The sequence below is a fragment of the Aythya fuligula genome, chromosome 1 (genome assembly GCF_009819795.1).
Source record: "Aythya fuligula isolate bAytFul2 chromosome 1, bAytFul2.pri, whole genome shotgun sequence".
Classification (NCBI taxonomy): Eukaryota; Metazoa; Chordata; class Aves; order Anseriformes; family Anatidae; genus Aythya; species Aythya fuligula.
The window spans coordinates 47,890,401-47,917,120 of record NC_045559.1 but is presented as its reverse complement, the minus strand read 5'-3'; the positions used below and the strand labels follow the sequence as shown (position 1 = coordinate 47,917,120).

Sequence of the window (26,720 nt, the reverse complement as noted above, 5' to 3'; positions counted from 1 at the left end):
TCCATGGTTTTCAAGCGTGGTACCACACAGAGTCATTGCACGTGGCTTGCACTCTGAAGAACAAAAGCTCCAAATTTTCCTAACAAGCAGAATAGGCAGCGATGATGAACCACGGCCCTTTATGGCATGCCAGAAAACACATATACGGGTCTGACCTGTTACGTATCAACAGGATTTAAATATGTCTATGTAAGGATGAAAAAGCAGGTGTGTTCTGGTGCAGGGAGGACAGACTTTTTAAAGCAGGTGGTCCACTCCGAAAGCATAAGGCCTTTGTTTGCATACTGTTAACATCAGGTAGGATTCGGATTAAGGGGAACGCTTATGCAACGTCGTGGATGGGGGGTGTCTGCCGGCAGAAGTGCCCAAGGGCAGGCTACCGGCGGCCACCTGCCACCCTGAGGCGCGGAGCTTTCCCCGTTGTGCTCCGGACTGGGCGTTGCGGGTCCCCAGGCCCGGCAGGAGCTAACACCGACAGCACCGGAGCCTCGGCATCGCGGCGGGGCCCGCTGCCCGCCTCCCCCTGCCCTCTCAGCGGCGCAACCCCCGCCCACCGCCGGCACCCCCAGAGCGCCGGGGCCCCACCCGCCGCCGCCGCCGCCCGCCCGCCCCCGGTCCCCCCCGCCCCGCCCGGCGCCTGCGCGGAGCGCGGCGGCGCGGCGGGCGCAGGAATGCGCGTTGGGGTTAAATAGTGGGCGCTGGGCCGGCCGCCGCGGCGATCGCGGCCGGGCGGGGCGGCGGCGGCGGCGGCTCGGGGGGCTCCATGGCGCGGCGCGGCTCCGGGGGCGGTGGCAGCGGCGCGGCGCGGCTGTGACAGGCGCTCGGCGGCCGGGCCCGGCCCTCGCTCTGCCTCTCGGCTTCCCTCCCAGCCTCCTTCCCTCCCTCCCTCCCGCCCCAGCGCCCAGCGGGGGGGGCGCGGCGGCGGCGGCGGCGGCGCTCGGGTCGGAGTGAGCCGTGGCGGCGGCCGGGGGCTGCCGGCGGCTGAGCGGCTCTATGATGAAATTGAAGCCGAACCAGACGCGCACGTACGACCGGGAGGGCTACAAGAAGCGGGCGGCGTGCCTCTGCTTCCGCAGCGAGCGGGAGGACGAGGTGAGCCCGCACGTGGGGGTCGGCGCCGGGGGGACGGGGACGGGGCCGGGGGGCGAGGACCGGGGGCCGGGGGCCGCCGCCCACCGTTCCGGGGCGCGGGCACACGTGCGCGGGGCGGCGGCGGCGCCTCCTTTGTGCGCGGCCCCGCCGGCGGTGGGAGGGGGCTGGGGAGGGGGGAACCGGCCCCGTGCGGTGACCGGGGGGCGGATCTGGGGATTTGGGCACCCCCCGGAGCCCCGCCAAGGTCACGGGCCCGGCCGCTCTCTGCGCGCTCGCCCGGCGGCCGCGTTGCACAACGCGCGGGGGGACCGGCTGCGGGCGTGCGCCTGGCTGCTGGCTGCGCCCCTTTATTTTTTGGGGGTTTGGGTCGGGTTTGGAACCCGCGGGGGGCTGTGGGTTGGGGTTTTCCCCTTTCTCTGCCGGCCGGGAGAGGCCGGCGCGCTCCGCGTGGCGAATTTCTCGCGTGTTCGGCGGGGAGAGGCCGCGCCGGGGGGCACCGACCTGGCGGCGGCGCCGGGGGGCAGCGGGGGCCGGGGTCTGCTCCGTGGTGGTGTGTGGGGTACGAACACGGCCCCGGGATCGCCCTGCCCGGCTTCTGCGAGCTAACAGCATCTGCCTTGCTTTATAAGGAGGAGGCTGCCCGGCAGAAGCGCTGCTCGCGCTTGCAGCCGCTCTGGTTTTTCCGTGGTTTCGGCAGCTCCCCTGGCTGCTCAGCACGCCTCCCTTTGTATGAGTGCAGTCTCCGGATGCCGCCCCCCATCAGGCTTCTCCTGGAGTTCAGGCACCCGTTTTGTGTAGCACCAGGGCTTGCTCGCAGCAGTTGCAGTTGGAAATGCATGGCCGGGGTCACCTTTGTCTGTAATTTCCATCCTTTCTTCATTTCCTGCTGCCGCTTCTTATATCATCCATGAATCGTCTCTTTGAATCAGATGTGACCCCTGGCTATTTCAAGCATTGCCTGCTCGTAACACCCTCTGAGGGTAAAGGTGGCAGCAGCTCTGCTGCACCGTGTAGGAAGGGTGGATGCTGGCACACACTGCAGGTGTACGGCTGGCATGGGGCTGGGCTCGGGCGTTGTGCAAGCAGGCACACTTCAGGGTGAAAATGAATGGGATAATGCAGAATCTGATTCAGGGCATAAATCAGATGTGTTGAAACGGCATTGCCTTGTGGTGATTTACTTCCAGAAAAGAGTGGTAATATCTTAAATTTGTTTAGATGTTCCCCAAGTGCCAGCGCTGCCTGTCTTGCTACAGAACCTGTTCCTCTCTGGTTGCTGTTTGTGATTGACTTGTATCACCAGCCGCATTCCCCAAACTGGTTGGATGAGGCTTGCTTCTGATGTTCTCGAATACTGTTGTCTTAATACAGCTCTGTGTAGGTGTACTTCAGACTCCACGTAAATGTCTTCAGTGTTTTTCCTTTCCACATCTCTTAGAGATTGCACCGTCAGCTGATCTGCATCGTCAGGGATCTATCTCGGAGTGCAGGGTAGCCTCTGCTTTGAAGGAGCAGAAAGGCAGTAGTACTTGGGAAACTGGAGGGGAAGGAGGGGAACAGCAGACTCCTACGGAAGCCAGTGGGGAAAAAAAAGTAAGCTTTAATAGTTAGATCCACAAGGTTATTACCCCATAGGCTGTGAGTTGCTTTGCGCTGGAGATGAAACAACAAAGCAGGTAAATGGGGAGAAAATATTAAGCAACGTACTCCATTTTAAGAGGCTTAAGCTAGAAAGCAAAAACTCAAGCTGTTTGAATGGATATATTGTCTGCAAGACTTTTGAAACAGTTCACATTCAACCTTCTAAACTGGTTAGCTTCTTCCTGTCTAAATGAATATCTGCAGCAATCTTCTGATACAAACCTCAGAATTAGCTTGTCTTTCAACTTCTGCTCTGGCTTTCTAAATGGATAGTTCATATCCAGTTGTGGTTGTGCTTTTGCTAGTTTTTTCTTCCTTTCTGGTACTTCTGACACATCTGTAGACAGCAGTCCGTTCATTCTTAGCACTCCTTTGGACACTGAAATCTTACAGGCTCTTACAGACTCCTCTCCTAAAACAGTTTTGCCATTTTTCTGATCATCTTTCATGTCCTTTAGTTTGATACCCGTGTTTCTGGAATGTGGGCAACAGTAATGCTGGTTTTGAATGGAGTCTTACAGTGTTATGTAAAAAGTTACTACTGCTTCCAGGAAGAAATGCTACAATAGGACCTGTCTTTATCATGATTGCCAAGCTGTTGTGTAGTCATCTTGTGATTAGCAGTGATATCAAATCATCGAGTCGGTTCCACCTTCCGACCTCTCAACTTGAAGCAGAAGTTCTTGGTGTCCTGCACGCTGGATTCATTACACGTTCCTAACCAATTACCCTCTTCCTACTGCAACTTTGGAATACCAACAGGGGATCTTGTGCTGATCTATGGATGCTGCCTATCAATTTGGAGACTTAAATATTTCAGTAATAGCATGATTTCATTTAAGACTGTTAACAAAGGATGGTAAACGCACTATTTCCTTTCCCTTTCTGTTTACTACTTTATTTTTTAATTCAAAACATAGGTGGTTTCTAAAGTACCTCTGAGGCCAAATCCAGTCTGGTGGCCCTTGCAAGCAGTTGGAAATGGTTGCTGAACTCCTGTGCTCCGGCTACAACACTGTTCATTAGAGTTACCAACAATCCTTGCTGTGACAGACTTGAGAAGAGCCAGTTCTCCTCAGTGTTAGGGGGTGGAAACTGGCCTTGCCCACAGTCCTGTAACCTGTCAAGAGCTGCTGCTCTGTCCTGAGAGCTGGTGTTTGCAGTATGAAGCAAGTACTCGTGAGAGGAGTGAAGTTTGTCTAAACGGCTGCACCACTGCAAAAATCATTTGTCGTTGCATCATCTTTCAAAGGACCCAGTGTATGCCAGTTTACTGGTAAAGCCCTTTTTGATTTTTTTTTTTTTAGCTTTCTTGCTGTGATATTGTATGATTATAAAACAGAAAAATCTTGGGGGAAGCCTAAACAGTCAAGTAATATGGCCAGTTGCTTTAGAGATTTTTGGAGTGTTTTAAAAGAACATCTCTTAGACTACTGTCATTAGTGTTGCCTGTTTTGGTCTCTTCCGATACTGTCATTGGGCTGAGGGAGCGAGATAGCTGGACATGAGATTAAGTGCTGGCTCCTACTGTCATTCTTAATGGAAATGAAGCAGTAATTGCAGGCACCGTCTGCCATTTGAACAAAACAAATTGCTGTAAAGGAAGCAGGAGAAATCCAATGAAAAATGAATCAAGGCTATGCAGGCATGAAGTGTGCGGGGGCTGCAGGCTGTCTGCGTCGAGCAGCCAGAAGCTGTTAGGTGCGTGCAGAAGGCTGAGGGCATTCAGCAGACTGGGATGGGCTGGCGGATTTGTGCGTGAGGAAATGCGAGTCTCTCTCCTGAGCAGCTAGGAGATGTGGACGGCACCTCCAGGATAAGCCCCAGGAGAGCCTCTCCCAGCATCGTGAGGGCTGCCTGCTTCCCTCACTTGGAATTGCTTATTCATCCAGGGCTGTGTGAGCACTGGCTTCACATAGATGCTGCTGGCACAGGGTCTGGGCAGGCTGGGCAAGGAAATGCTTACCTTGCAAAGTGCAGAACGAGGCAAGGGTAAAGTAATAAATATTTTTTTTCTAGTCACTTGGATAGCTAAAACAACTTGAAAAGATAATTTAATTTTTATTCCATCAGCTACATATTATACAGATAAATGAGCAGTTATGCTGAAATACCTTGAGTGTAAAACTTGAATGTGTTCTAATTATTTTGGCAGCTGCAAGCACTGCTTTGTGTAATTCAATATAGCATTGAAAGCTCTACTTTAGTGTTCAGCCAGCAGTTAGTACTGACAGATCTAAAAAGTAGTTTTATATGAATTGTTAGCAAAAATCGAAGGAAAAACACCTGTTTTTTCAATTCTTATTTTTTCTGGTTTTGTTGGTCAGCCTTCTAGAAGAGACTTACTACTGAAACAGTAGTAAATATGATATTGTCACATATGGGAAATGTAGTTTTCCCTCCTCACTGTACCAGGGTGTACACTTCTGTGTTAGTTATTGCATCTTTAAGTTAATGCTAGGGTGCTAGTATTGTTTATCCTTTTTGGTCCAGTTTAAAGGTTTTTATTTCTTGGGCTATAGGATGTCAATATTTAAAAAACCCTGGTTTAGTCTGTTGTTCCTAGCAGTCACTATTTTGCTACTTAAGTAGTGCTCTTTAATTTCTTTAAACCTTTTCTTGATATTAACAACAGTTTCCTTAAAGGATAAAAAGGATCCAGGAAGCAACAAAGCATTTTAATTTACATTGGTCTGTATCATCCACTGGTATAAACTGGTGTAATGTTGCCCAAATTACAAGCTCAGAGCCCAGGAGCATCACCTGGCTATGCTGGCAAAATAGTGGTGTAGGAATTAGTTGCACTTTAAAAGTGATGAATATCTTTGTATTTGACTTATAACTTATGATTTGGCTTCCTTATCCTGCAGCGCAAGCTCCCAGGTGTAAACACAGCTGATGTGTGCTTCCAGGTGTGACTTGAAGTGTGACTGTCACACCATAGTGGAGGCTGGTATGCTCTCCAAGCTGATGTATGGACTGGAGCAGGTTATGTAGCTTGCTCTATGGTTGTTTAATACAATACAGGCAGGTCTTAAAATACTGGGGAATACACACTTCCATATATGCAGGTGTGCTGTAGCTATCACTTGTTCTCTGTCATGCCCTTGCCCAGCTAATGTGCAGGAGGAATAACTGACACAGCATGGTGGCCTGCTTAGTTCTGCCTCAGCATTTTCCTGGCATTAGGACATCATCTGTGTGGTCTAGGAAGGAGCATATCAGCTCCACGACCTATAAATAGCTTCCACCATGGCCCTCTTTGAGGAGTCCCAAGTCTCCTTGGTTATAATGTGTCTACAGAGACAGCATCTGCTTGTGTTGTGTCCCTGCAGGCCCCTATGGGATTCTGCAGAGGTTTAAGTTCATGTCAATGTAAAGAAAAATAATTGAATGTTAGGTCATTGTGGTAGGACTCAGATCAGGACTGAGAACTTACTGAACACAAATGCCTTGTTATTCCTATTTCCACAGGAAAAGCAGCTTTTTGCAGTCATTGCGTATCCAGCTTGCCTTAACCTTGGGATCTTTTCTGACAAACTGTTTGCCAGCAGTGGAAGTCTGAAAGCTGTGCGAAGCTGCAGGAGTTCAGCTGTCAGCCAGGGATGAAGCTGCAGTTTTAACTCATGCCTCTTTAGATGCTGAAGTCAGTCAATTACCAGCTGCTTTTTAGTGGGAAACCTGGATTCCTGTTTTTTCAGCACCCGTGGCATTACTGATCTCAGTCAGTGTGAATGTGTTTAACAGGCAGATAGTTGCTCAAACTGGGCCGAGGGCTGAACCTGCTTCACATCAGGCTAATGTGTTGTGAATCAAAACCTGTTTTGTGTTTTGCCATGTTTAGAAGAGGCTTTCTTTCCGAACTAGTAATACTCGTGTTTAGACACTTGAGAAAATATCCTCTGTAGCTTACTCTCACCATGCTAAGTTTACTTTGAGGATTTAAACTGGTGGCTACATTTTCCTTTGAGTCACCACAGTTAATTCAACGCTGCACAAGCTCTCAAGTTACTGATCCCTACAAAAAAGTGGCAGACTTCAGAAACTTCATGAATCTGTGTATATGTATGCTTGTATATATCTGCACACACATGTGAGACACATATAGAGACATATATCTCTAGCTGGAATTTGAAGGCATGTTTTAAATATTTTCTGTAGATAAGAGTTCATTGGCCATGTGTTGATGTGTGGTGTTTTTTGTTGTTTTTATGTGAAGTGTTGTTTGTAGAACACTTATGAAGCTTATTTTAATTAGGTGGCTTTCTCCATCTATTCCAGCTTGAAGAAAGATGTGCTGGCTTTGTCCAGATACTGATTTCACAGCACACTGCAATGTGATCTAGTGCTAAAGCACTTCAGTGGAACCAGTCCTGCAAATGTAAATATTTTGAAATAAAGTTATCTTCAAAGATGTATGGTTTGGGTTTTGTTTTTGTTTTGTTTGGGGTGGGAGGGAGAAGGGGGTGTCAAAGGATCTTTAGACAAAGAAGGCTACAAGGTAACTGGTGCTTGTCAAGAAGTAACCTTGTTGTGTCTGTATGTAGAGCCCAGAGGTTCTCTGAGACTTGGAGCTCTTGCTGCTGAGAAGCAGCTGGAAGCTGATCCCTTAGTCAGACGGATTATGTTGCTGAGTAACCGGTAAAGCTGAGTTCTGCTGCTCGAGATTAGGTCAGGGTTTCAAGTTGCAAAGAAATGGGCAGCAAGATGAGTTTCAGCTATTCTGCTGCTACCTGTCTGACATGTCTTTTTCCTTGCTCCGCATTTGCCAGCAGAAGTGGGGAAGGGCTTGCTCTGAAGTGGGTTGGGGAAGTGACCCTGCCTGGGAAGTGAAGCTTACTCCTATGGGTGTTTGGGGAGGGGAGGAGGCCCTTGTTCATTTGCAGGGCTTTGGGGAGGCCAGAAATCTCACTTCTACACGTGGCTGGTCGCAAGATACATACCCTTCATTGCACCTAGGTGCTGTCAAATCTGCTTCTCAGAAACTTAGTGAAGCTTAGGAGGAGCTCTGTAGTTACAGGTGACTTGAGTGCTTGTTGACATGAGGAAACATGGTGTAACTGAAGTGCTGCAGTACTATAGGGCTGCCCACTCCCGATATGAGCACTTTAGCCTAAGAACAGAACAAAGTACTTCAAGCAGTTGGAGAAAAGTACGTGAATTCTGATCTGCCATAACAAGATGTCACCCATGTGTGTGAATTTCATGTAAAATAGAATTTATAGAATAACAATTTTAATTGCAAGTAAAGGCAAAACCTTTCTCACGGAAGTCTGTTCTCTTCCTTATTGCCGTATCTGAATGCAAAAATCACTTACAGATGTGGTTTTGAAGTGCTGTAAAAATATGTATATATTAGTTTTCAATCATTCATCTTTTGAATGCCAGTAAAGTTGTGCTGACTGATTCACTAACTGCCTTGAAAAGTGATCTTGACATAAAGTTAGGAGGGTATTTCAGACTTGGATGTTGTACAGACAACACAGCTTTATGGGTTGCTTTCAAGATACTTTGCTCAAGTTACTCAGTTCTGAGATTAATGTACTGTTAGTTATTATGCCATTTCTTCTCTCTGTTTGTTCAGTGAGATTAAATCTTTTTAAACCTGCCATAGCTGGGGACACTGCTTTTCAGTGCTTTTTCTGTAAAGTACTGTATGAGAAGCTCTTGAATTTGGGTTGATCAGGAATCGGGTGGCTACAGTCATGCATTTCTGCCCCAGTTTGTACAGCGTTGACCCTTGTATAGCTGTGTACTCCTCAGTGTTGAGCGTGCTCAGGCTGAAAATGAAGCTTTAAGCTACAGGTTGGTTTCTAGACACATCAGCTTCCTGAACTCCTTGCCTCAGTGTAAGGGGGAAAGTAAAGATGTTGCGGCCTTGAATTGAATTGTTTTTTTAAATGCTGTTAAGTCTGATCCTAAGGTTTTTCTTTTTAACTAATGTATAATTCTTGAACATTACATCTCCAGTTTAGGGCAAAAAAAAATCATTTTGAAAGTGATAGCAGTGAAGAATGAGAACAATAAGGAGTCAGTCTACCAAGAATAAATGCAACCTGTGTGGTACTGCTGCAGCAAGTTGTAAAGCTCCACTGCATTTTTCAACTTTCTGGAGTCCAAAATGAGATATTCTAGGACAAGGATACCATGGTAACCTATAGGGGAACTGAGAAACTATTTCAGAACTACTGAAATGAGGCGAGGAAACTTAAAATAGCAAAAAGCGTCAGATAAAGGAAATCTAACTACAACAGCAGGTTGAAATGTGCTCTCTAACTTGAAATGCATGTGTTTTACCCAAATTCATACAGGGAATCCTGCAAACGTGATGCAAGCGTCTATTTTATCGTTTGATAGGGTTTCTTTGTAAGAGATGCTTTTCCTTGCTTGGCAGTAATGTTCCTGTGTTGCAGCATTCAAGTCAGTTTCCCAGTTCTTCTAAGGAACCTCCTGAGCTAAAAACTATTAGAGGTCACAAGTTTGGAGGAACAGTAAAATGCCCTGTTTGTGTTCCTACCTGAGCATCTGCTGATGGCCATGTTTAAACAGATTACAGGTCCTGACTGACCTTTTTGGCTGTGTTTGGCTTCAGCTGTCTGTGCCTCTAAGTTGTTTGTTACTGGCAGTCCAACCACACAGGTCGAAGTTTTCCATGTTGAGTGTGCTAGGCTAGGCTGTATTGACTTCCAACGAAGTAGGATCTCTTCTTACATGAGGGATGGCTTTTTCCTTTAAGGATCTTTCCAAAAGACATGAGAACATAGTGTGTTAGTCCTCTGTAACAGCATTTTGATAGGGTTTTCTACCTCTTGCCCTTAGTTTTTTCTTATACTCCAACCAGTTTAAAGCTTCTGAAATTGTTTGCATGTAAGCCACCTCACAGAACTTGGGACCTAAATTCCTTATCTTCCTTGCACCTGCCTTGTCCCTACCTTCTCTGTGCAGGGTTTATTTAGCCCATGTGCCCAAGCTGTGCTCTGGACTGGAGCTGCATGTGCTCAGCAGGCATTTGGGGCCAAGAGGGTGATTTTTTTTTCCTCTCTTGAAAGTTGTTCCTTTTAATTGCCAGTTTTATTACATGTGGAATGAAAAAAGGGCAAACTTAGCTAACCCTGTCAGGTAGCTGAAGCAGCAGGGTAGACTTGGTGGCTTGGTGGGAGTGACGGGAGAAAATGGGGAGTGTGGTGGGGAAGAGAGGGGAATCGACATAGCTAGGCTGGGAGGACAGTTTACAAAGACAACTAATGACAAGTAATTCCTGTGGAACCTTTTCAGCTATAGGGCTTTCCTTGTGAATAATGCATCTACTATGGAAAAACTCACATCTTCTGGTCGGCTTATAGTGGCTTCCGCTTCTCTCTTGATTACTTCAAGTTGTGGGCAGTCGTGCTTTGAAGTCAAAGAATCCAGCCGTGTGGGTTTGCTTGTTCTGTCTAGCAAGCTTCAACCTTAACCTTGATTCTTTCTTTTTAAAGTAAGCTCTTCTTAATGCAATTATTTCTGTAAGCTACAGTGTCTCATGGTTAAGGAAGACAAAAAAAAAAAAAATATTTTGTAGCCTTAAGTCAGTTTCTACCTCTTCAAATGCTTGATAGGGGAGAAAAATTAAGGAGAGTAGCTTTTGATTGTAATTTGTATTACGTTGAGCTGTTGCCATTTTAATCTTCTGGAATAAATGGCTGCTAACTGTTTCACAGGTTTCTTTTTGACTTGAATGTTAAACAGGCCAAAACTTTGGCATCTGTCTCTAGAAACTTTTTCAGTTGTTTGTCTGCAGGTTTAACATTTATAGTGAGCGAGTCCCATGATGCCACATGCTCTGCAATTACCTTTGTTTTTTTGGTTAACCATATCTTGGTTAAGCATACTGATAGCTGCTTATTACAAGTAGGCTGGCTAGCAGTTTCTCTTCCTCACTACGCTCAAAGGTCATTGCTATTCCTGGACTTGAAAACAAGGTAAAAACTTGGTTAGTAAGGCTGAGTGGAAGAATCCTTCGTTTTCTTCTCTTAGCTGAATTTTACAGCTTTACTGCCTCACTTGGCAGGTAGACAATGATAGAAAATAATACCTCTAACTTAGTCTTTGGGGTAAGTTAACCTTAAGAACATAACTAGGCAAGCAGATTTGATACCACTACTCTGTATTTTGGGCATCTTTTAAAGAAGAGAAACAGTCATCTGTAAGGCGTTTTCAGAGATGGGAAAAGGGAAGTGATCACTGGCAAATAATCCAGTATAATAATCCTGCATCTGCATTCAGAGAGATGTGACACACTTTTCCCTATGCAGAAAGTGCTCAAAAGTACAAGAGTAAAACTTGTGCATAGGCCAGGAAAAAGAAAGGTGCATTAGGTACTCCAGTCTTGATTTCAGTAGAGTACTGCTGTCTCCATGAAGATGAATGTCATCAGATGTCCAGGTGACCTGGATCACAGTTGTCCTGTTTTGCACCTCTGATATTGAGGGGAGGTGAATTGATAGCCTTATGCTGCTGATCTTGCACCTTTTCTGCCAAGCGAGTGCGTTCTCAAGCAGCCACAGCTTTCTGGTACATTCATTAAGCAATCTGTCGAGTCATTCGGGCACTGTGGGGTCTGTCTTTGGGCCAGTTACAGATGGAAACACCTGAAAATTAACTTGCTATATGGAATTGAATCCTTCCCCTCCCACTCCCCCCCAAAAAAGCAAGTGAGTGCAAGAATGTCTGGGGTGCTTTTTAGCCTCATGACCCGACCTTACAATTGGCAGCTATCAGGTCTCACATTGTGTAGCAGTTGCCTACCATTGAGTATGTTGTTGCCAGCATCTCCCAAGATGGGTGTCTCGTGCCCTGGTGGCTTCTGGAAGGTGTTACTGGGAGGGGGAAGTTGTGCCTTTGAAGGTCCCAGGGATGTACCTTAGATTCAGACTACAAAAGCACTGGGATCACAGGAGACTGAAGCACACAAAAACGATGCTTGAGAAAATACTTCAGCTGCAAGGTTAGTGGAGACTTTTTGATAACTATCTTTGGGTAGTTGCCAAAATGAACTCCCAAGCACTTCGCAGTTGATTGTATGTATGGCTGTAAAGCTGATCAAGTAGAGTGATGTATTTTAATGCTGATTGCTTGCTAGATGTATTTGCCTCTGCTTTTTGAAAGGGTAATTTAAAACTAATAGATACACAAACCCAGCACAGTAGACTATTGATTGGGTTAGTAGTAGTAAACAACTATATATTAAGGCATAAAAAGCTCTTGGTTTTATGCTACAATGCCAGAACCAGCAACCTGATTTATCCCTTAATTAAGAATTTTATATTTAGCCTTAACTAAACAATGAGTGCTGATTAAACTATTTTATTAAGCTGGGAATGATTTAATGTGATATAATCATCCTTTTGTTCATCCCTGTTGCTGGCTTTCACATGACTGCAGCGAGTGCTGGTTTGATCAGCAGAAGATAATGTGTAATGCTGATGTCTGGGATCCCACAAGCGTGTTCATAAACTCGATTTTTACAACTGCTTTGTAAGCGTTTTCAACGTGGTTCTTCCTTGTAGTGATTAAGTGCTCCACCTATGTGTTTAAAAGCTTGCTTCAAGCTGCAGTTAGCTGAGCTGTGCACCCTCTGCGGGAATCTGTTGATATCAAAGCATGCTAGGAGACAAAACTGCTGGCTGTAAGGGTCAAGTTCAGACACTTGTATCTAACAATGTTCCTTTTGCTGGCTGTTAGTAGATTAGGTAGCCAAATGAAATACTTCATTTGACTGAAAATCTGAACATCTAGATCAGATATGGAGGATGGTTTTGTACTAAATGATGGTCTCTGCTGTGTTTCTTCTTTAGTGTAGGAAAAATCATGGGCAACTGGTGCAGTAGAGAATCCTTTGGAGTAGGGTGGTTCTTGGTTGCAATGAAATGCTGCAATGAGAAAATACCTGTCTGATAAGGCTTTTCTACGTGTCCATCAGTATGAATGTATGTTTTTGCATTCACGAAGATGCAGTCACTGTAATTACACTGCCCAGTTGCTGTAGGTGAATCTACAGCACATTTCTGTGAGTGCTGAAGGGACATAATATATGTGTTGCACATATCCCTGTTGCCTTCATCACATAATTGTTCTTCTAGTTAGTTAAATAGGAGGTGAGTTTAGAGACGGTTAGAGGTAGTTGGTGAGGGCTCGACTGTAACTTCACTCGTCTACCTGTGGACAACATTAAACCTTTAGTATGTCAACTTAGTCTTTTAATTGGTTTTCAAGACTTGAGTACTGATCCTGTACTGTTGCCCTGTGACTTCAGGGTAGGGTTTATCTAAATGTTGCCTAGAATACAAAGTGTTAATCTAGGCACCTAGATGATGGAGTGTATTTCAGACATGTCCTTCTAAGACAAGACTGTTCGTTGCTGTGTAGTTGTGAATCAAGGTCTTACTTTCACAGTCTTTTACTGAAAATTACTCTAGACATGAGGCATCCTAGTTTTCAGTATGTGAGGATGAATGTGGAGATGTTCTCAGCTCCATACATTGTAAAGTACAAGTCCTGTAGGCAGTGGTTTGTAGATTGGTATATATCAATGATATTACCAGGTGACACAAGTTTTAAGTGAAATTAAAATGTTGTCTTTGAAAACTTGGTATTAAGCTTAGAAATTGTTTAAAATTCAATGTTCCATTTTTTCCCTCTTAGAGAAGTGTTAAAAGAAAACAGATTGAACAAAAGCCAGTGAAATACTCTTTATAATTTAGTTACGCAATGTTGTAAGCTTACCATCCTAATGTCATGTTTCAGTTAGTGAAAAGAAGCTTGTGTAGGACTAAAAATTACATATTTTCAGATGATCAGTTCTTCAGCCAAAAGTTGCCATTTCTTAAACAGTTTAACGTGTGTTGTCTTAATTTTTGTACTTTGCTGATTAGATGATATTAAAACTTGGTATTGTTATCAGTTTTTTTTTTTACAGTATGTCTTCATTCTCATGCATATTGTATTGTGTACTTTATCTTCAGATGCTTAGACACAATGAAATGTATGAGCAAGATACTCCAATAGCGTCTTGGCTTTATATTAAAAAGGCTAATGTTAATAATTCTCTGTTTGTTTTGTGCTTCTTACAACTCCCAGCTTCCTGTTGTGCTTCATTTCTGAAGTCTATAATCCATTTGTCTAGGTGAATCAGTGCATTGCAGGAGAAATAGGTAGTACCAAGATTGCTGAATTGTAAGCTATACTTAACAGTCACTTGCAATTATTCATAGGTGCTGTTGGTAAGCAGTAGCCGATACCCAGATCAGTGGATTGTGCCAGGTGGAGGAATGGAACCAGAAGAAGAACCCGGGGGAGCAGCTGTCAGAGAGGTGTATGAAGAGGTAACAAACAAAACAAAAATCATCTGCTTTATCACAGAATGGCTGAGGTTGGAAGGGATGTCTGGAGGTCCTCTCTAAGCCCCTGCTCAAGCAGGGCCTCCTAGAGCCGGTTGCTCGGGATCATGTCCAGATGACTGTTTAATATGTCCCAGGAGGGAGATTCCACAACCTCTCTGGGTAACCTGTTCCATTTGTGCTGCTGCTATCATATGGAAATCAAGAAGAAAGAGGGAGCTCTACCTCCTTTATCAAGGATTTGACCAAAACTTCCATGATTGTGAAATTCAGTTCTGTATGTTAGGATCAAGATATAGCGTGGTGAGGTGAACTAAACTGTTTCCCAACACACTCTCATTTCATAGTTGAACTTTATAAACACTTACCTGGAAGCAGAACTGTTACTTCATGCCAAATGAGATGTAGTGTAGCATTTCTGTGTTAAAGCAGAAAATGTACGGTTTGCAGTTCTTCTAGAACAGACTGAAGGTGAACAAATCATGAAGTACTTCTATGCAAGAAGGATAAATAAGTAGACCTCTGAGGAGTTTCCAGACTACAGTAAATACTGGAAACTAATATGTCTGAGCAGTTGAGAATTCAACAATAAAAGGACTTGTAAGTACATGTGAGGTTGTTTATCTATAAAGAACGTACCATAGGTATGGTCTGCATTTCTAATCCTGCTCGTACCCTGAGACAAAGCAGTTATAAGTCTAAGTCTAGATGAATTAATGCAGTTTCCTTACTCTAGTATGGTATTTAAATTTCAGATGCAAAATTTTCTAACTTGCTATTTATTTTTCTTAGGCAAACTGTTAAAAATGGTAGATTAAATACATAATAATTGGTACTGTAAGCCCAATAAAACTTCTAGAAAATCACACTGAGTTAACTAATTTAATTGGAAATTCTGTAATGTGCAGTTGACCACAGATCAACTCTAATAATTTACATCATGTTTCTTAAATAGAAAGTACAAGGTTTTGCAGAAAGTGGATGCATGCTGGGAAGTAAGTGAAGTACAGACCGTCTGGTAGTATTAAACAGCTTTGTCATCCCACTATGACAAAACACATTAATGTTGTTGTTAATTATCAGCATGCATAATGTTTTTATTAGAGCTTTTCTCTATTTTCGATTAGCTGTACTACTTGGTGTTTTAGCTTGCATACCCTTCGGTCTGATTTTGCTGTGTTGTGGAGGCTTGGGAGTTTAATGTAAATGCAGCTTGCCCAAAATTCTGCTTGCTTTTTAGTGTCTAAATGAGTTCTGTGGTCTCTAATTCACTGAGCTTGTTTCCCCACCTTATGTGGGGAACAGACCAATATGGTATTCAGCGCTCTTAGCAACCCTCATGCAACAAGATGCAAGAATAAATAAGCCTCATTTATACAAGGTTATTCTAGACTTCTGGGCTGTGTTCAGTTTTTGCTGGGGGGGCCAATTTTGAGCTGCCCAAGACACATCCAAACAAGCGCTCCTGTAAAGGAAAGTGAAGGAAACAGCCACAAGGCAGTCAAGTGCCATTTGAAGGGAGCAGATATCCAGAACTGTATAGACAGACAGTATAGGTACCTCTAGGGAAAGTCATGACACATCCCCCATCTTGAGGGGACCTGGCTGCACTTAATGTCATCAAAGTTGCTGTGGGGGCTTGACCAACTATTCAAAAGTTAACAGTGGTCAAGCATCTGTTTGCAGACAGTGCAGTGCTAGACACAGTTGTCAGTTTAACTTCACAGCCAAGTAGTATCACAGTGGGAGTTGTAGTACGGAGGCTGATAATTAGTTTTCTGCTACCCCAATTCTGCTCAGAAAATATTTTGTGTACTTGAAGTTGTGGCCTTACTCACAAATTTCTGCGGTGGCGTGGTGAGAGGGGAGCGAGTGGGGAAGGTTAAGCAGCATAGTTGCAGAATATAGTTAGGGGGTACATTGTGGAGCATACATGTGGTATGAATTTCTGTTAAAGTCCAATCAGAGTGCATGTGCTGCCCAGACATTGCAAACTTTATGGCTGCATCATAAAGATATACTAAGACATTGGTTACTCCTGAAGAAAAAATTTTGCAGATGATGCATAGGAAAAAACAGGATACTGTTTTTCAGAATGCTGAAAACATCTGCAACCTACAGATTCAAGTGTGAGTCTTCAAAAATTGTCTTGTATCCATTGAAATTTGACATGTTACCTTAACTGCAATACTGCTGCAGTCAAAATTTTCAGTAGGAGCCTTCATGATAGAAAAGCTGCATGTTATGTGTCTGAAAAAATGTCTGTATTAGTGTTTATACACTATGTGAGAAACTTTCTGAAGTTAGAGAACCCAACAGATCTGAAGTTCTTGACTGGTGCTAACAGGGTTGTTTTAGTCACAGGCTGAGTTTTTACTCATCCTTATTATGGTGACTACACCTTTTTTATGGTATTCTCAAGTAAGGTGTGACCTGCCAGCCATGCCTCAGCTCTTATCTGTGCTTAAAAGTGCATAAAGGTTTTTCAGAAGCTAGGGGCTTCAGTAAGCAACAATTATTTGAAGATGCTTGTTCTACAGCTTCAGGATTTTCAGCATTTGATGGCTTGTGTATCCGATGAACATTAAAAGTTCATGTCCTAATTTAAAGTATTATTAAACTCTGGGCTGAATTTTGTGTGCTGCCTTGAGACTGCAAAGGAAAGTGCCACTTTTGATCAAAAGCCAGCATGGTATTCAGGGCTTTGACTTGAACCATGGAAATTCATACTAACCTTTCTAGAGATGGATGTCCTTTCTATTTTTATACTAAGGTCAGTATCACCTGGCAAGCTGGTTACAGTGCAGTGAAGTGAACTGTTAAGGATTTTGTGAATGAATAAACTTCAAAGCAGGCACACTGTGGCACTGGTTTGAACTGTGTTTCTTCAGTCTTGGGTCATGCATAAACTAACCGTCAGTTACCATTAATTTATTAAAACAGAGAAACAGATCGTGGGTGTTGTAGTGGTAGTTCCTAGTGGTAGGAGTGTTAATAGTTCACAGTACGAGAGCCCACTGGCTCTAAAAGTCCCTTGGTTCCCCACCAAAATGGAGTATTTAAAATCATTGTTTTAAAATACAGACGAAGATCAAATGTAGTCAAATCTGCATGCACTGCGGTCCTACAGTCAGATTGTGTGACTTCAGATTTTTTTATCCTTAAGCTCTGTTTGTATGGGGCTTTTTACATCTAGTAAATAATGTTTCTGCTTTATCATTGTTATTTACTATAAATTGAACATCTGTCTTTTATGGGTTACAGTAGGTAAGATTCCTTAGGTAACAATTCCTTTGGTACAAGTTTGTACAAACCTGAAACTAGGATACCAAAGTGAAATTACAGTATAAAGCAGTCCCAGAAACATATTAAACCTTGTTTAACTGTGGAGCTACTTTGTTAGTGAATTTGGAGCTTAGTCTTCAATGAGGTAGTATGAAAGGTGGAAATGGGAATTGCTTGCACATGGGGTGTTCAAAGAGAAACACAACAGAAATAATGGTGATTAAATGATTACGATCTTCCTCTCAAAAGGAATAAACACCCTCTCATTCCCTTTTCTTCCATCTCAGTAAAAAGACTCTTGCACTATTTGTACCTAGTAGTATACTGAATTGCCAGCCAAAAAAACATTCAATTCCTCCCTGACCTGTGGGAATACAGCTTCTGAGAAGAGGAGGCAGATTCTGATGGTTAATCTGCTGCAGCAGTGTAAGTGCCAGTAATGTTATCTAAGACCTCTCAAAGGAAATAAAGGAATCTGCTCTAGTGAGCAGCTAATAGTTGAAAAATGGTTGGGTGTTCCAGACTGGAACTATGTAGATACTTAAAAAAAAAAAAAAAAAAAACAACAACAACAAAAAATCCTTTCAAATTAAAGATTTTGACAGGCACAATGAAACACTGAGTTCTATAAAAGTGTGCAGAAGAGAGCAAGGATAGCCTGTCACTGTCTTTTCAGGAGAATAGCCAGTAAAGTACTATCCAACGGATCCCACAGTTAAAATAAGTCTTCTGTATTGCAGATTTTAAGCAACTTTCTGCCCTGGTAGACTGTTAGCCTAAAAATAAAATTCCAGTGTGACTCTTGCTCCATCTACAGGAAACCCAAGGCAAGCATGACTGCACCTTCTGCAGGGTAGCGTATCAGGATTGGCCATCAGTGAGGAACCTCCAGGCCAAAAAAAATACAAGATAAAGTGACCAGTGTTTACTCCTGCGGTTGGATTTAGTCTTAGTATTAAATACATGTATACATTCAGATCTAAGGAATCTGAAATATAAGAAATCTACCTGGTGCTTATAGACATGCAGTAACTTGTCTGATAAAGGAAATGCTGTTTATTCAAACTTCCTCTTGAAGTTTAGTATCTTCAAGTAGCCTATTGGATTTTTTTTTTATTTTTTTTTTACTTAAAAAGCTGTGTTTTGTTTTAACAACCATGGGCACATAATGGCTGTGGGAAGAAAGATGAAATTGTTCAAACTCTAGAATTTGCTATCGTGTTGAGTTACAAGCTTAAAACTGGGAGTGTAGGAACTTTATTTGACATTCCAGGAAAAAAGATAAAGCATTTCTTGGTCCTCTAGGACTCATTGATTTATTTTGAAGTTACTATGTAAAGGAAAGAACCTGGAGGAAATATTTTTGTTAGCAAAAATACTTTTTAATGGTCTGTCAATTTAATGGCACTTTTTAAATTATGAAGATGATTCAGTCAAGGTCAGAATAGCTTATTTGCAGAGGAAAAAAGTTATGAGACTTTTGTCTCTGTTAAAAGTTGCTGCCTTTTTATGTTTTTGGGTATGAAAGTTTTGAAAAATCCTTCTATCTGAAGGAATGGTGCTACATTTTGGAAGCATGTATCTTTTGCCTAGAGATTAACTAGAAATCAGTGAGAGATCACATCTACGTGACACCATCTGGTTGGGCAAAAGCTTCATTCTGAGCTTTGGGGGATTTTTACACTTAATGTCATGGAGTGCAGCTAATTGTTTCATTCACAATTACTCGGTTGAGTATTTGTTTAAACCACTGACTTGTATGGAGGGAGAACAGAAGCTGTTAAAAAGTAAATTCCTTGTGCTCCTTGTGAAATTGATGATAGATTCACATTGTGAATATGGGACACTAAGAAATGGAGAGAAAAAGAAAGCTCTGCAAGAAAGCTATTTAGTATTGGTAATGGTGTTTGTGCCATGTGTTAGTTAATTTTGAGACTCCCACTCACTAGTTCAGAGAAATTCTCCTGCGTTTCTTGTGATTTTTTTTGTCTGTCAGCATTCTTGCCAGAGTCCTGCCAGTGATAGTAGTGGATGTAAATGCTTTCCCAAATCTTTGATATAAATAAGGCCTCAGCTAATTCTAAACTCCTGAAAGCTTGGGAGGATGTTTTTGGGTGGCTTTCTTTTTTTCATTTATTTCAAGTAGAAATCTTGAAGAATATAGTGATTCCTAGATTTTGCTGCTTGAGAAGAAGGGCAAAAACTGAGGATAGGCATTAACTTCTGGCCTCTTTAAGTTCTGCTGCTTCTTCAGAAGGTACTATAATGCTGAAGAAATTAGGAACAAAAAGCTTGAACACTTACTTAGGGTGTTTCTCTAGGCTACTGAAGTCTTTCATTGCTCTGTGTGAAGCACAAGCAGTCTTTGGTGTCTCTTGGGGCCTGTCGCTTCCATAATTAACATGCTGCCTAATCACTTATCCAACAGGCACAGTTAACATTTCAACTTCATGAGCTCGAACAGGTATCCCTTTCAGCACATGACCAGAGTAATGTATACAGTTTTGCATCAACTTTAGGGCTAGTTTTTGCTCTAGATAAACAAAATGCTTTTTTTGTTGCAGGGGCTGAGATCACATTTCTTTCATCAAAACTGCTTAATAAATAACATCAGCCATCTGCTTTCTTTAAAAAGAGAGACACAAAACATTCACTTGTGAGATCTTGATTAGACTTATTGCCAAAGCCTGCCCAGTTGTCTGTCAGAGTTGCACATTAAAATGTAAATAAGATCCATATGGTCCTTTGTATAAAGACACAAGACATCAGTAACTTTCCTTGATTAAAGCTGGAAACAAAGACTGAACACTAGAAAATGGCATCTTAGCACTAAGAAGCCCTGTTTCAACTACTGGTTATACAAAGCAAGACAAAATGTAGATATGGCTTAGTGTACCAGTAGACTGCATACATGTTCAGATCTTTGTTGGATAGACTCTGGTGTGTTTAATATAAATGGATGATCATAAACAACTTATCTTGGAAGAGGCATTGTATGTTACTTCTGTAAAAACAAACCCTGGAGTATTAGTAGGATACAATGACCGCCTTAACTGCTGAAAAGATTACTAAGCACAGGATGACATACGTAGGGGTTACTTAAGAAACTAGGAGCAAATCTCTAAATGTAAATTTCTTTATAATGTTACTAACTAGAAGAATAATTCAAAGCTGTAGAGATTTGGAAATATAAATTTAGTTTTTAAATGACATGCCAGAAGTTATGCTTTCATATGAAAGCCAGCATACCTTAATTCATTATGCTGCAAGATCCATCCTTTTACCTGCAGTTCAACTTGTTGCTTTATTTTGAGGACTTGGACTTGAGTTTCTGTAAGAAACAGCAATGGAATTTTGATAATTCTGTCTCTAGATAAGCTACCCTACTACTTTAACTTATCTCTTAGGCTATCTTCTTCCCTGGATAATTTTTTTCAGTATTGGATGTCTCTAATAAAATACAATTCACAAAGTCCATGGTAAATAAAACAGTATTCTGGTCTGGATGGCAGTGCTTGAAAGAATTATATACTCTTTAATCCACAGAACACAAACTTGTCCTAGTGTAATATTCCAAAGCTAGAAACTCCAGAAGCAATGCAGCACTGTGTAGCTAAAACCTATGTTAAAGCACTTGCTGAAATGTTGCTATAGTATATTGCAGTTTTTGAAATCAAAAAGCACATGTTAATACTTTTTTTCCTTTTTTTTTTTTTTTTTTGTAGGCTGGAGTAAAGGGAAAACTAGGCAGACTGCTTGGGATATTTGAGGTGAGATATTTCGTTTACTTCATAAAGATATCTTTTTTTGGTGGGGCTGGGGAAGGGGTGGAGTGTCTGTAGTTTGACTGTCATGGGAAAAAAACAATAACTTCCATGCAACAGAGTCAGACTTAAGTGTTACTTGCCTGTACTTTTGCTGTGCAACTTTGAATGCTGCTGGAAGACACATCAGACAGGTGTTTTTCTTCTGTTGCTACATGATGGGTGAAGGTTTGCATAAGAGTGATACTTAGAATTTTTCTGGGAAATCAGTATCTAGCAGAATAAAAAGAACAAAAACTGTGGACTGGCTGCAGCACAGTGACCTTTCACTGTGTGGATTACCTCTGTCAGTTCATGTATTTGATTTAGCTTGTTCAAAAAAAGTCTGTGCTTTCAAAATAGGTGGCTAGTGCTGCTAACATGGCAAACCTATAGAGGTAATAGGAGTTCTGCATTTGTCATGATTGGAAACAGATGCTATTGTACTTGTACTTACTGAGTGAAACTTCTGAGCGTTGTATAGGTTATCAGGCCACATTATATAGTGGTCCCATCTTGACAAAAAAAGCCTTTCATATAGGAACTTGAGTTGTGAAAACAGTTCTAGGACACGTAATTAATCACAGTACAGTACAACACATGTAGAGGATATGTAGTGGGTAGTACTAATGGGCAACTGCTAATACTAAACAGGGTGACCAACAACACAGAATACCAGTTTCCCATATATCGGTACAGATGGGTAGTCTGAAAATAAGAGCTAGGGTTTACTGGAAAATATTCTCCAGGGTAAGTAGTTGCTAATCTTACAGTTGTGGAAAGTCTGTAATACTTAATTATTTTTATTTTTTTTTGCTGCAATTAAAACCTCTACTTTAACATTTAAGCAGAACCAGGATCGGAAGCATAGGACATATGTTTATGTTCTTACTGTGACGGAAATACTGGAAGACTGGGAGGATTCAGTTAATATAGGTAAACACATTCTGTCTTCATACACTATACTTGAAATTATTTATTAAATACATTTTACTTTCCGAAGCAGTCCTTGTAATCACTGGGTAAAATTCCTGATTCTGTTCTATACAGTGAAATAAGTAATTGCTAGTATTTACTTTCACCTTAACCTTATTATTCAGAAGTGACAGTGCTGATGTTAAGGTAGCTACTTGTGTATGTACATCTATGTACAGCTGAGGTAATATCATCCCAAGTCTGTGGGGAGTGCACTTTGTTAATTACCTGCCAGGTTCTCTGTACAGCAACACTGAGCGGTCCATTACTTAAGAAGATTGAGGTTGGGGGTGGTTTTCGTTACTTTTCATGCCTGGAATTGTGCAAGGACTGTGAGGACAGCACTGGTTTGTTCCTGCTTAGTGCCAAGCTTCAGGGTAGATGGGAGCATCCTGCCCTGGGGCTGCTCCTGACTCCCCTCTCCTTGGAGTACCTCTGGGGAGCACTGCTGGCAGGGGTGTGCCCTGGGGGGGGCACGTGCCCTGGTCTCAAACTGGCAGTTCATAGATGTCTTAATAGCGTTCAAAAAGGACTGACTTTTATAAGAAAGAAGGTATTAGGTCTATTTTACCAACATGTCTTAGAAATTATCTAAACATCTCTCTGGTATAAGTTAATTATTTTTGAAAACTTAGAGTTAACCTTAGTAACTCTACATGGGTATGCTTTGAGTACGGAACACTGATTTCCAAATTAGACCAGGCTACTCTTACTCTGTAACTTCATGCATGTTCATTCTTCAGATTGGTTCAGTGCTAGACGTGACGGTATAGGAGGGTGGTACTCTTAAATATTATCCTTTCTGTTAAGGACTAGATGTAGCTTCTGTAGCATACAGACAGTTACGTGAGCTTCTGTCTGGTACCTGCTTTAAGAGATTTATCTGAAATGCCTTATTATGAACTATTTCAGTAAGCTTGAGTGACTTTCTTGCATTCATCAATATTTTTGATGTCTCTTTACTGTCTTCTGCCTGAAAACTTGAACTTCTAAAGTAAATGAGAAAAAGTAAGTTATCAGATAGCAACAAATGGTGCTGGTAAAAATTTGTAACTCCTTGTTTTTCTTTGTGGATTGTACTCCTTCAGGAAGGAAAAGAGAATGGTTTAAAGTAGAAGATGCAATCAAGGTCCTTCAGTGTCACAAGCCTGTTCATGCAGAGTACTTGGAAAAACTGAAACTGAGCTGTTCGCCCACTAATGGAAACTCTGTGGTTCCCCCTCTTCCAGATAGTAACTCCTTATATGTCACTTCTGCACAGACTTCTGGGTTGCCCTCTACTGTGAGATAAACGTTTGGATTACCTCTTTATTCATGTCATCACAAGGGGAGACATCTTTGATCACACGTAGGCATCTGTATAAGTGTCAATTCTAAATGAAATATGTGAATGTGTCATAGTGTTGAGTTTATTTGAACACGTCTTTCCTTTTCAACAATGTAAAATAGTATTTCAGCAAACCAAAGCCATATGGATTTTTTTAAGATGCCTTAGTAGGCCATTTTTAAAAAGAAATAGGAAACTTGAGTATATAAATTTCCTTATCCGCTAAAATGAAATATGCATCTCAGTGGTGTTCAGCTTATTTAAGACTTGTCAGTTAGTAGTTCTGCAAGAGTACTTGCTATAGAAAAGCTTGAGCAAATAGTCTTATACTAAACTCTTACCTGGTATCCACAAGTGAAGCGCTAAGAACTGAAGATGGCACTGTTGGGGACATGAGTGTGGTGAAGGCAGAGATGCGTAAGTGTGACTACAATAAAGCACTAAACCATGTCGAGCCTGTCAAGAGCAAAGGATACCTTCCTAAAGCACTGCTTGCCTCAGTCACCCGAAAGGTTGCCTTATCCTATGCAATCTTCACGTAACGTAGAACTAGAGCAAGGACGGTGAACTTGTGTCTTGTGACTACCAAAACCATTTGCTGTACTTTTGTTATTTGGTCAGCTGATGAGCTGTCAGAAGATACATGCAGAAAATGCTGTGGATTTCCCCCCCCTCACCTCCTGTTTTTCCTTCTAGCATTTGGATATACATCCTGTTCATGGTGCAACTGCACTCCAGGTTCCAAAAACTTCTAACCTTCAGTGACAAGCATCTTACTTAGTGCTTGTGCAGTTCGTTGCCCTTTAAAAATACTTAAAGGAAAATAAGACTTACTCAGCGGGCACCTGTATCTTACAGAGGTGTCTGTTAGCAAGCACGTGTTGAGGTGTCTTGCTCAGCAGGAACCAGTTGGGGTTCCTCCTGGGCCTTGGAGGCACGTGGGCTGATACTTACACTAATGGAAGAATAATATTCCTTTGTCTTATTCAGAAGGTATGCTGAAACCCCCAATTTTTTTTTTTTTTTAAGTTAGCTCTTAAACACTTCAATTTTACTGTTTTAACATCAATTGCTTTAGCTTTTTTGAATTAAAAGCTGACCTCTTCATAAAACCTGCCTGGCAGAAATGAGGCACAGCTGACAACTTTCTTGTTTTTAATTATTCTCTTTTTTCAGCCAAAAAGATGAAACCTAAATCCACTGTAGGTCTTAATGTTTTTACTGTAGGGTTATTCTCTGTCTCTTGCGCTCTCTCCCTCTTTCTCTCCCTCTCTGTGGATGTATGTATGTTTGTGTATGGTTTTCTTCTACAGGAACACAACCTAATTCATATGAACACCCTAATTCTGATTTTTTTGTAGGATCTAAACCCAACTATACCTCCTCTCCAGCCAATCAAAACAGAGGTTGAGGTAAAGCTTTACCTCGCATGTGAAGTTTATTCTGGTTATAGCTCATTCTCTTCATAGCATTGGAACCTTTGTAAATAGTCCAACTAGTAAATAGTGAGTGTAAAATGGAAAATAAATGTAATTTAAACCTTTTGTTACTCAATACACAAATGGTTAACTTCTACTTTTTTAACACAAATTGTGTAAAATGCTGCTATAAATTAAACTTTTTTGTGCTGTTACACTTTTTTAGGAAAAAATGTTGTTGCCAGAAGTTACTCCTTAGAAAAATAATCTTGTGCCATATGTAAATGCAGTGAAACTAGGGAGACAGATGTTCTGATCTCTTAATGCTGCTCTCTTTGAAGAGGCATAAATACTACTGACAAGAGGCATGAGCCACAAAGCTGAGGACTTGTGAAATGGTGGTAGGGTGTGTGTTCCTCATCCCTCTGTCCAGGTCACTCCCAGAACTGGAAGGAACACACAACTTTGTTCAGGCGCATCTAAACATGGAGGTATTTATTGCAAGTAGCTTGTCCTTGCTTTTAGTCATGAGGTGAGAGGCTGAACTCTCAGTGGTGTCAAAAGCAAGGTTTTGCTAGGCAAAACAGAAGGTGGAGTTGAGCATTTTGATGAATGTCTAATCTTTGTTAAAATTATACCTACGGTGTGTAAGGGTACCTCTGGCTCTAAAGCTGCCTTTAAAAGAGTGGAAGATTTAGCTCTCTTTTTTTGGTCACTTACTTTTGATGCTTTATTTGTTCAGTAGTACTTTTAACACTTTAATTTGAGCAAACTTGTACAGGCTTTCTTGTAACAAGATTCTATAGGATATGTGAAAGCTACAAGAATCCAGAGAATTCTTACTCATAAAAATGCTTCTGTCTCGGTTTCAGATTCTTGGAATAAAACCAATCCAAGCTTATATAAGACTTAGTGATAATGCATGATCTTATTTTGTAACTCTTGAATTATGTATTTGATAATAATGTAAAAATGTACAGTATTGCTGTTGCTAACAAACTCAGCTGATTGCCTATAAATATTTTGGTTATTTTTTGGTCACACATTTGAGCTGTTCAATAGTGCCAGATGGATTTTTTTTAGCAGCATTCATTGTATAAATCTCTTCAGTCTCTATGCAACCTTCAGAATGAAGCTCTGTACTGCTTAGTTTGACTTCTACTCCCTTTCAGAGGAATGGTCTGGGAATTGTACAAACCTTGACAGTAAAGGTATACTGAAAACACTTTAGTTTTGCCACAGGAAAACTGCTTTAGTAAGTGAGCAGTGGTATGGCTTTAGTCTAAATGAAATCTGACCTAGACTTCAGGAAGGGTTTGTTCAAAAATCAGTTGGAAAGCTATCTTTTTTGGTACCTACCACTTTAAGTGTAAAACCATTCTGCTTGTCCACGCATCTCTCTTTAGATGGACTAAACCTGTTGTGTAAGAGCAGATGGGGAATTGTTCTCATGCCATAAATTCTGCACAATGTACCCAGATCTGCTTCTGCAGAGTAGGGTTAGGGACGTGAATCTGCAGATTTCAGAAACCTAAACTTGTACCACTGCTTTTCCTACCTGTTAAGTTGTGAGATTATTATAACTTAGCTTATGGCAGTATCAAACAAATAGCCTTAAAGTTTCAAAATGTGTGAAGCCAGAACGAAGGGGAAGGGGTATGTTGAACACCAGAAGAAATACTGAAGTACTGCACAGAGGCTGTTAAAGTGAAAAATCTTATTTTGGTGCTTACTGCACCCTGACTTAACCTTTCAGTGGTCTGTTAACAATGTGCTGTAAAAAAAAAAAAAAAAAAAAAAAAAA

General features: G+C 41.8%; 1 protein-coding gene across 2 annotated transcripts; it reads left to right on the top strand.

Moving 5' to 3' along the window:
* The first annotated feature begins 938 nt into the window (after positions 1-938).
* NUDT4 (nudix hydrolase 4) lies at positions 939-26,720 on the top strand. 2 transcript variants are annotated; one of them, XM_032188296.1, is made up of 5 exons: positions 939-1,092; positions 13,983-14,093; positions 21,119-21,163; positions 22,048-22,132; positions 23,260-26,720. In XM_032188296.1, exons 1-5 carry the CDS (start codon positions 994-996, stop codon positions 23,460-23,462), a joined length of 543 nt encoding a protein of 180 aa, XP_032044187.1. In that variant the 5' UTR covers positions 939-993; the 3' UTR covers positions 23,463-26,720. The 2 variants fall into 2 exon arrangements, with proteins under 2 accessions (XP_032044187.1, XP_032044179.1); XM_032188288.1 differs by having other exon boundaries at positions 22,045-22,132.

Coding starts and splice junctions, on each gene's coding strand:
- NUDT4 (XM_032188288.1), top strand. CDS start 994: ATGATGAAATTGAAGCCGAACCAGACGCGCACGTACGACCGGGAGGGC. Junction 14,094..21,118: donor TCAGAGAGGTGTATGAAGAG/GTAACAAACAAA, acceptor TTTTTTTTGTAG/GCTGGAGTAAAGGGAAAACT. Junction 22,133..23,259: donor GGAGGATTCAGTTAATATAG/GTAAACACATTC, acceptor GTACTCCTTCAG/GAAGGAAAAGAGAATGGTTT.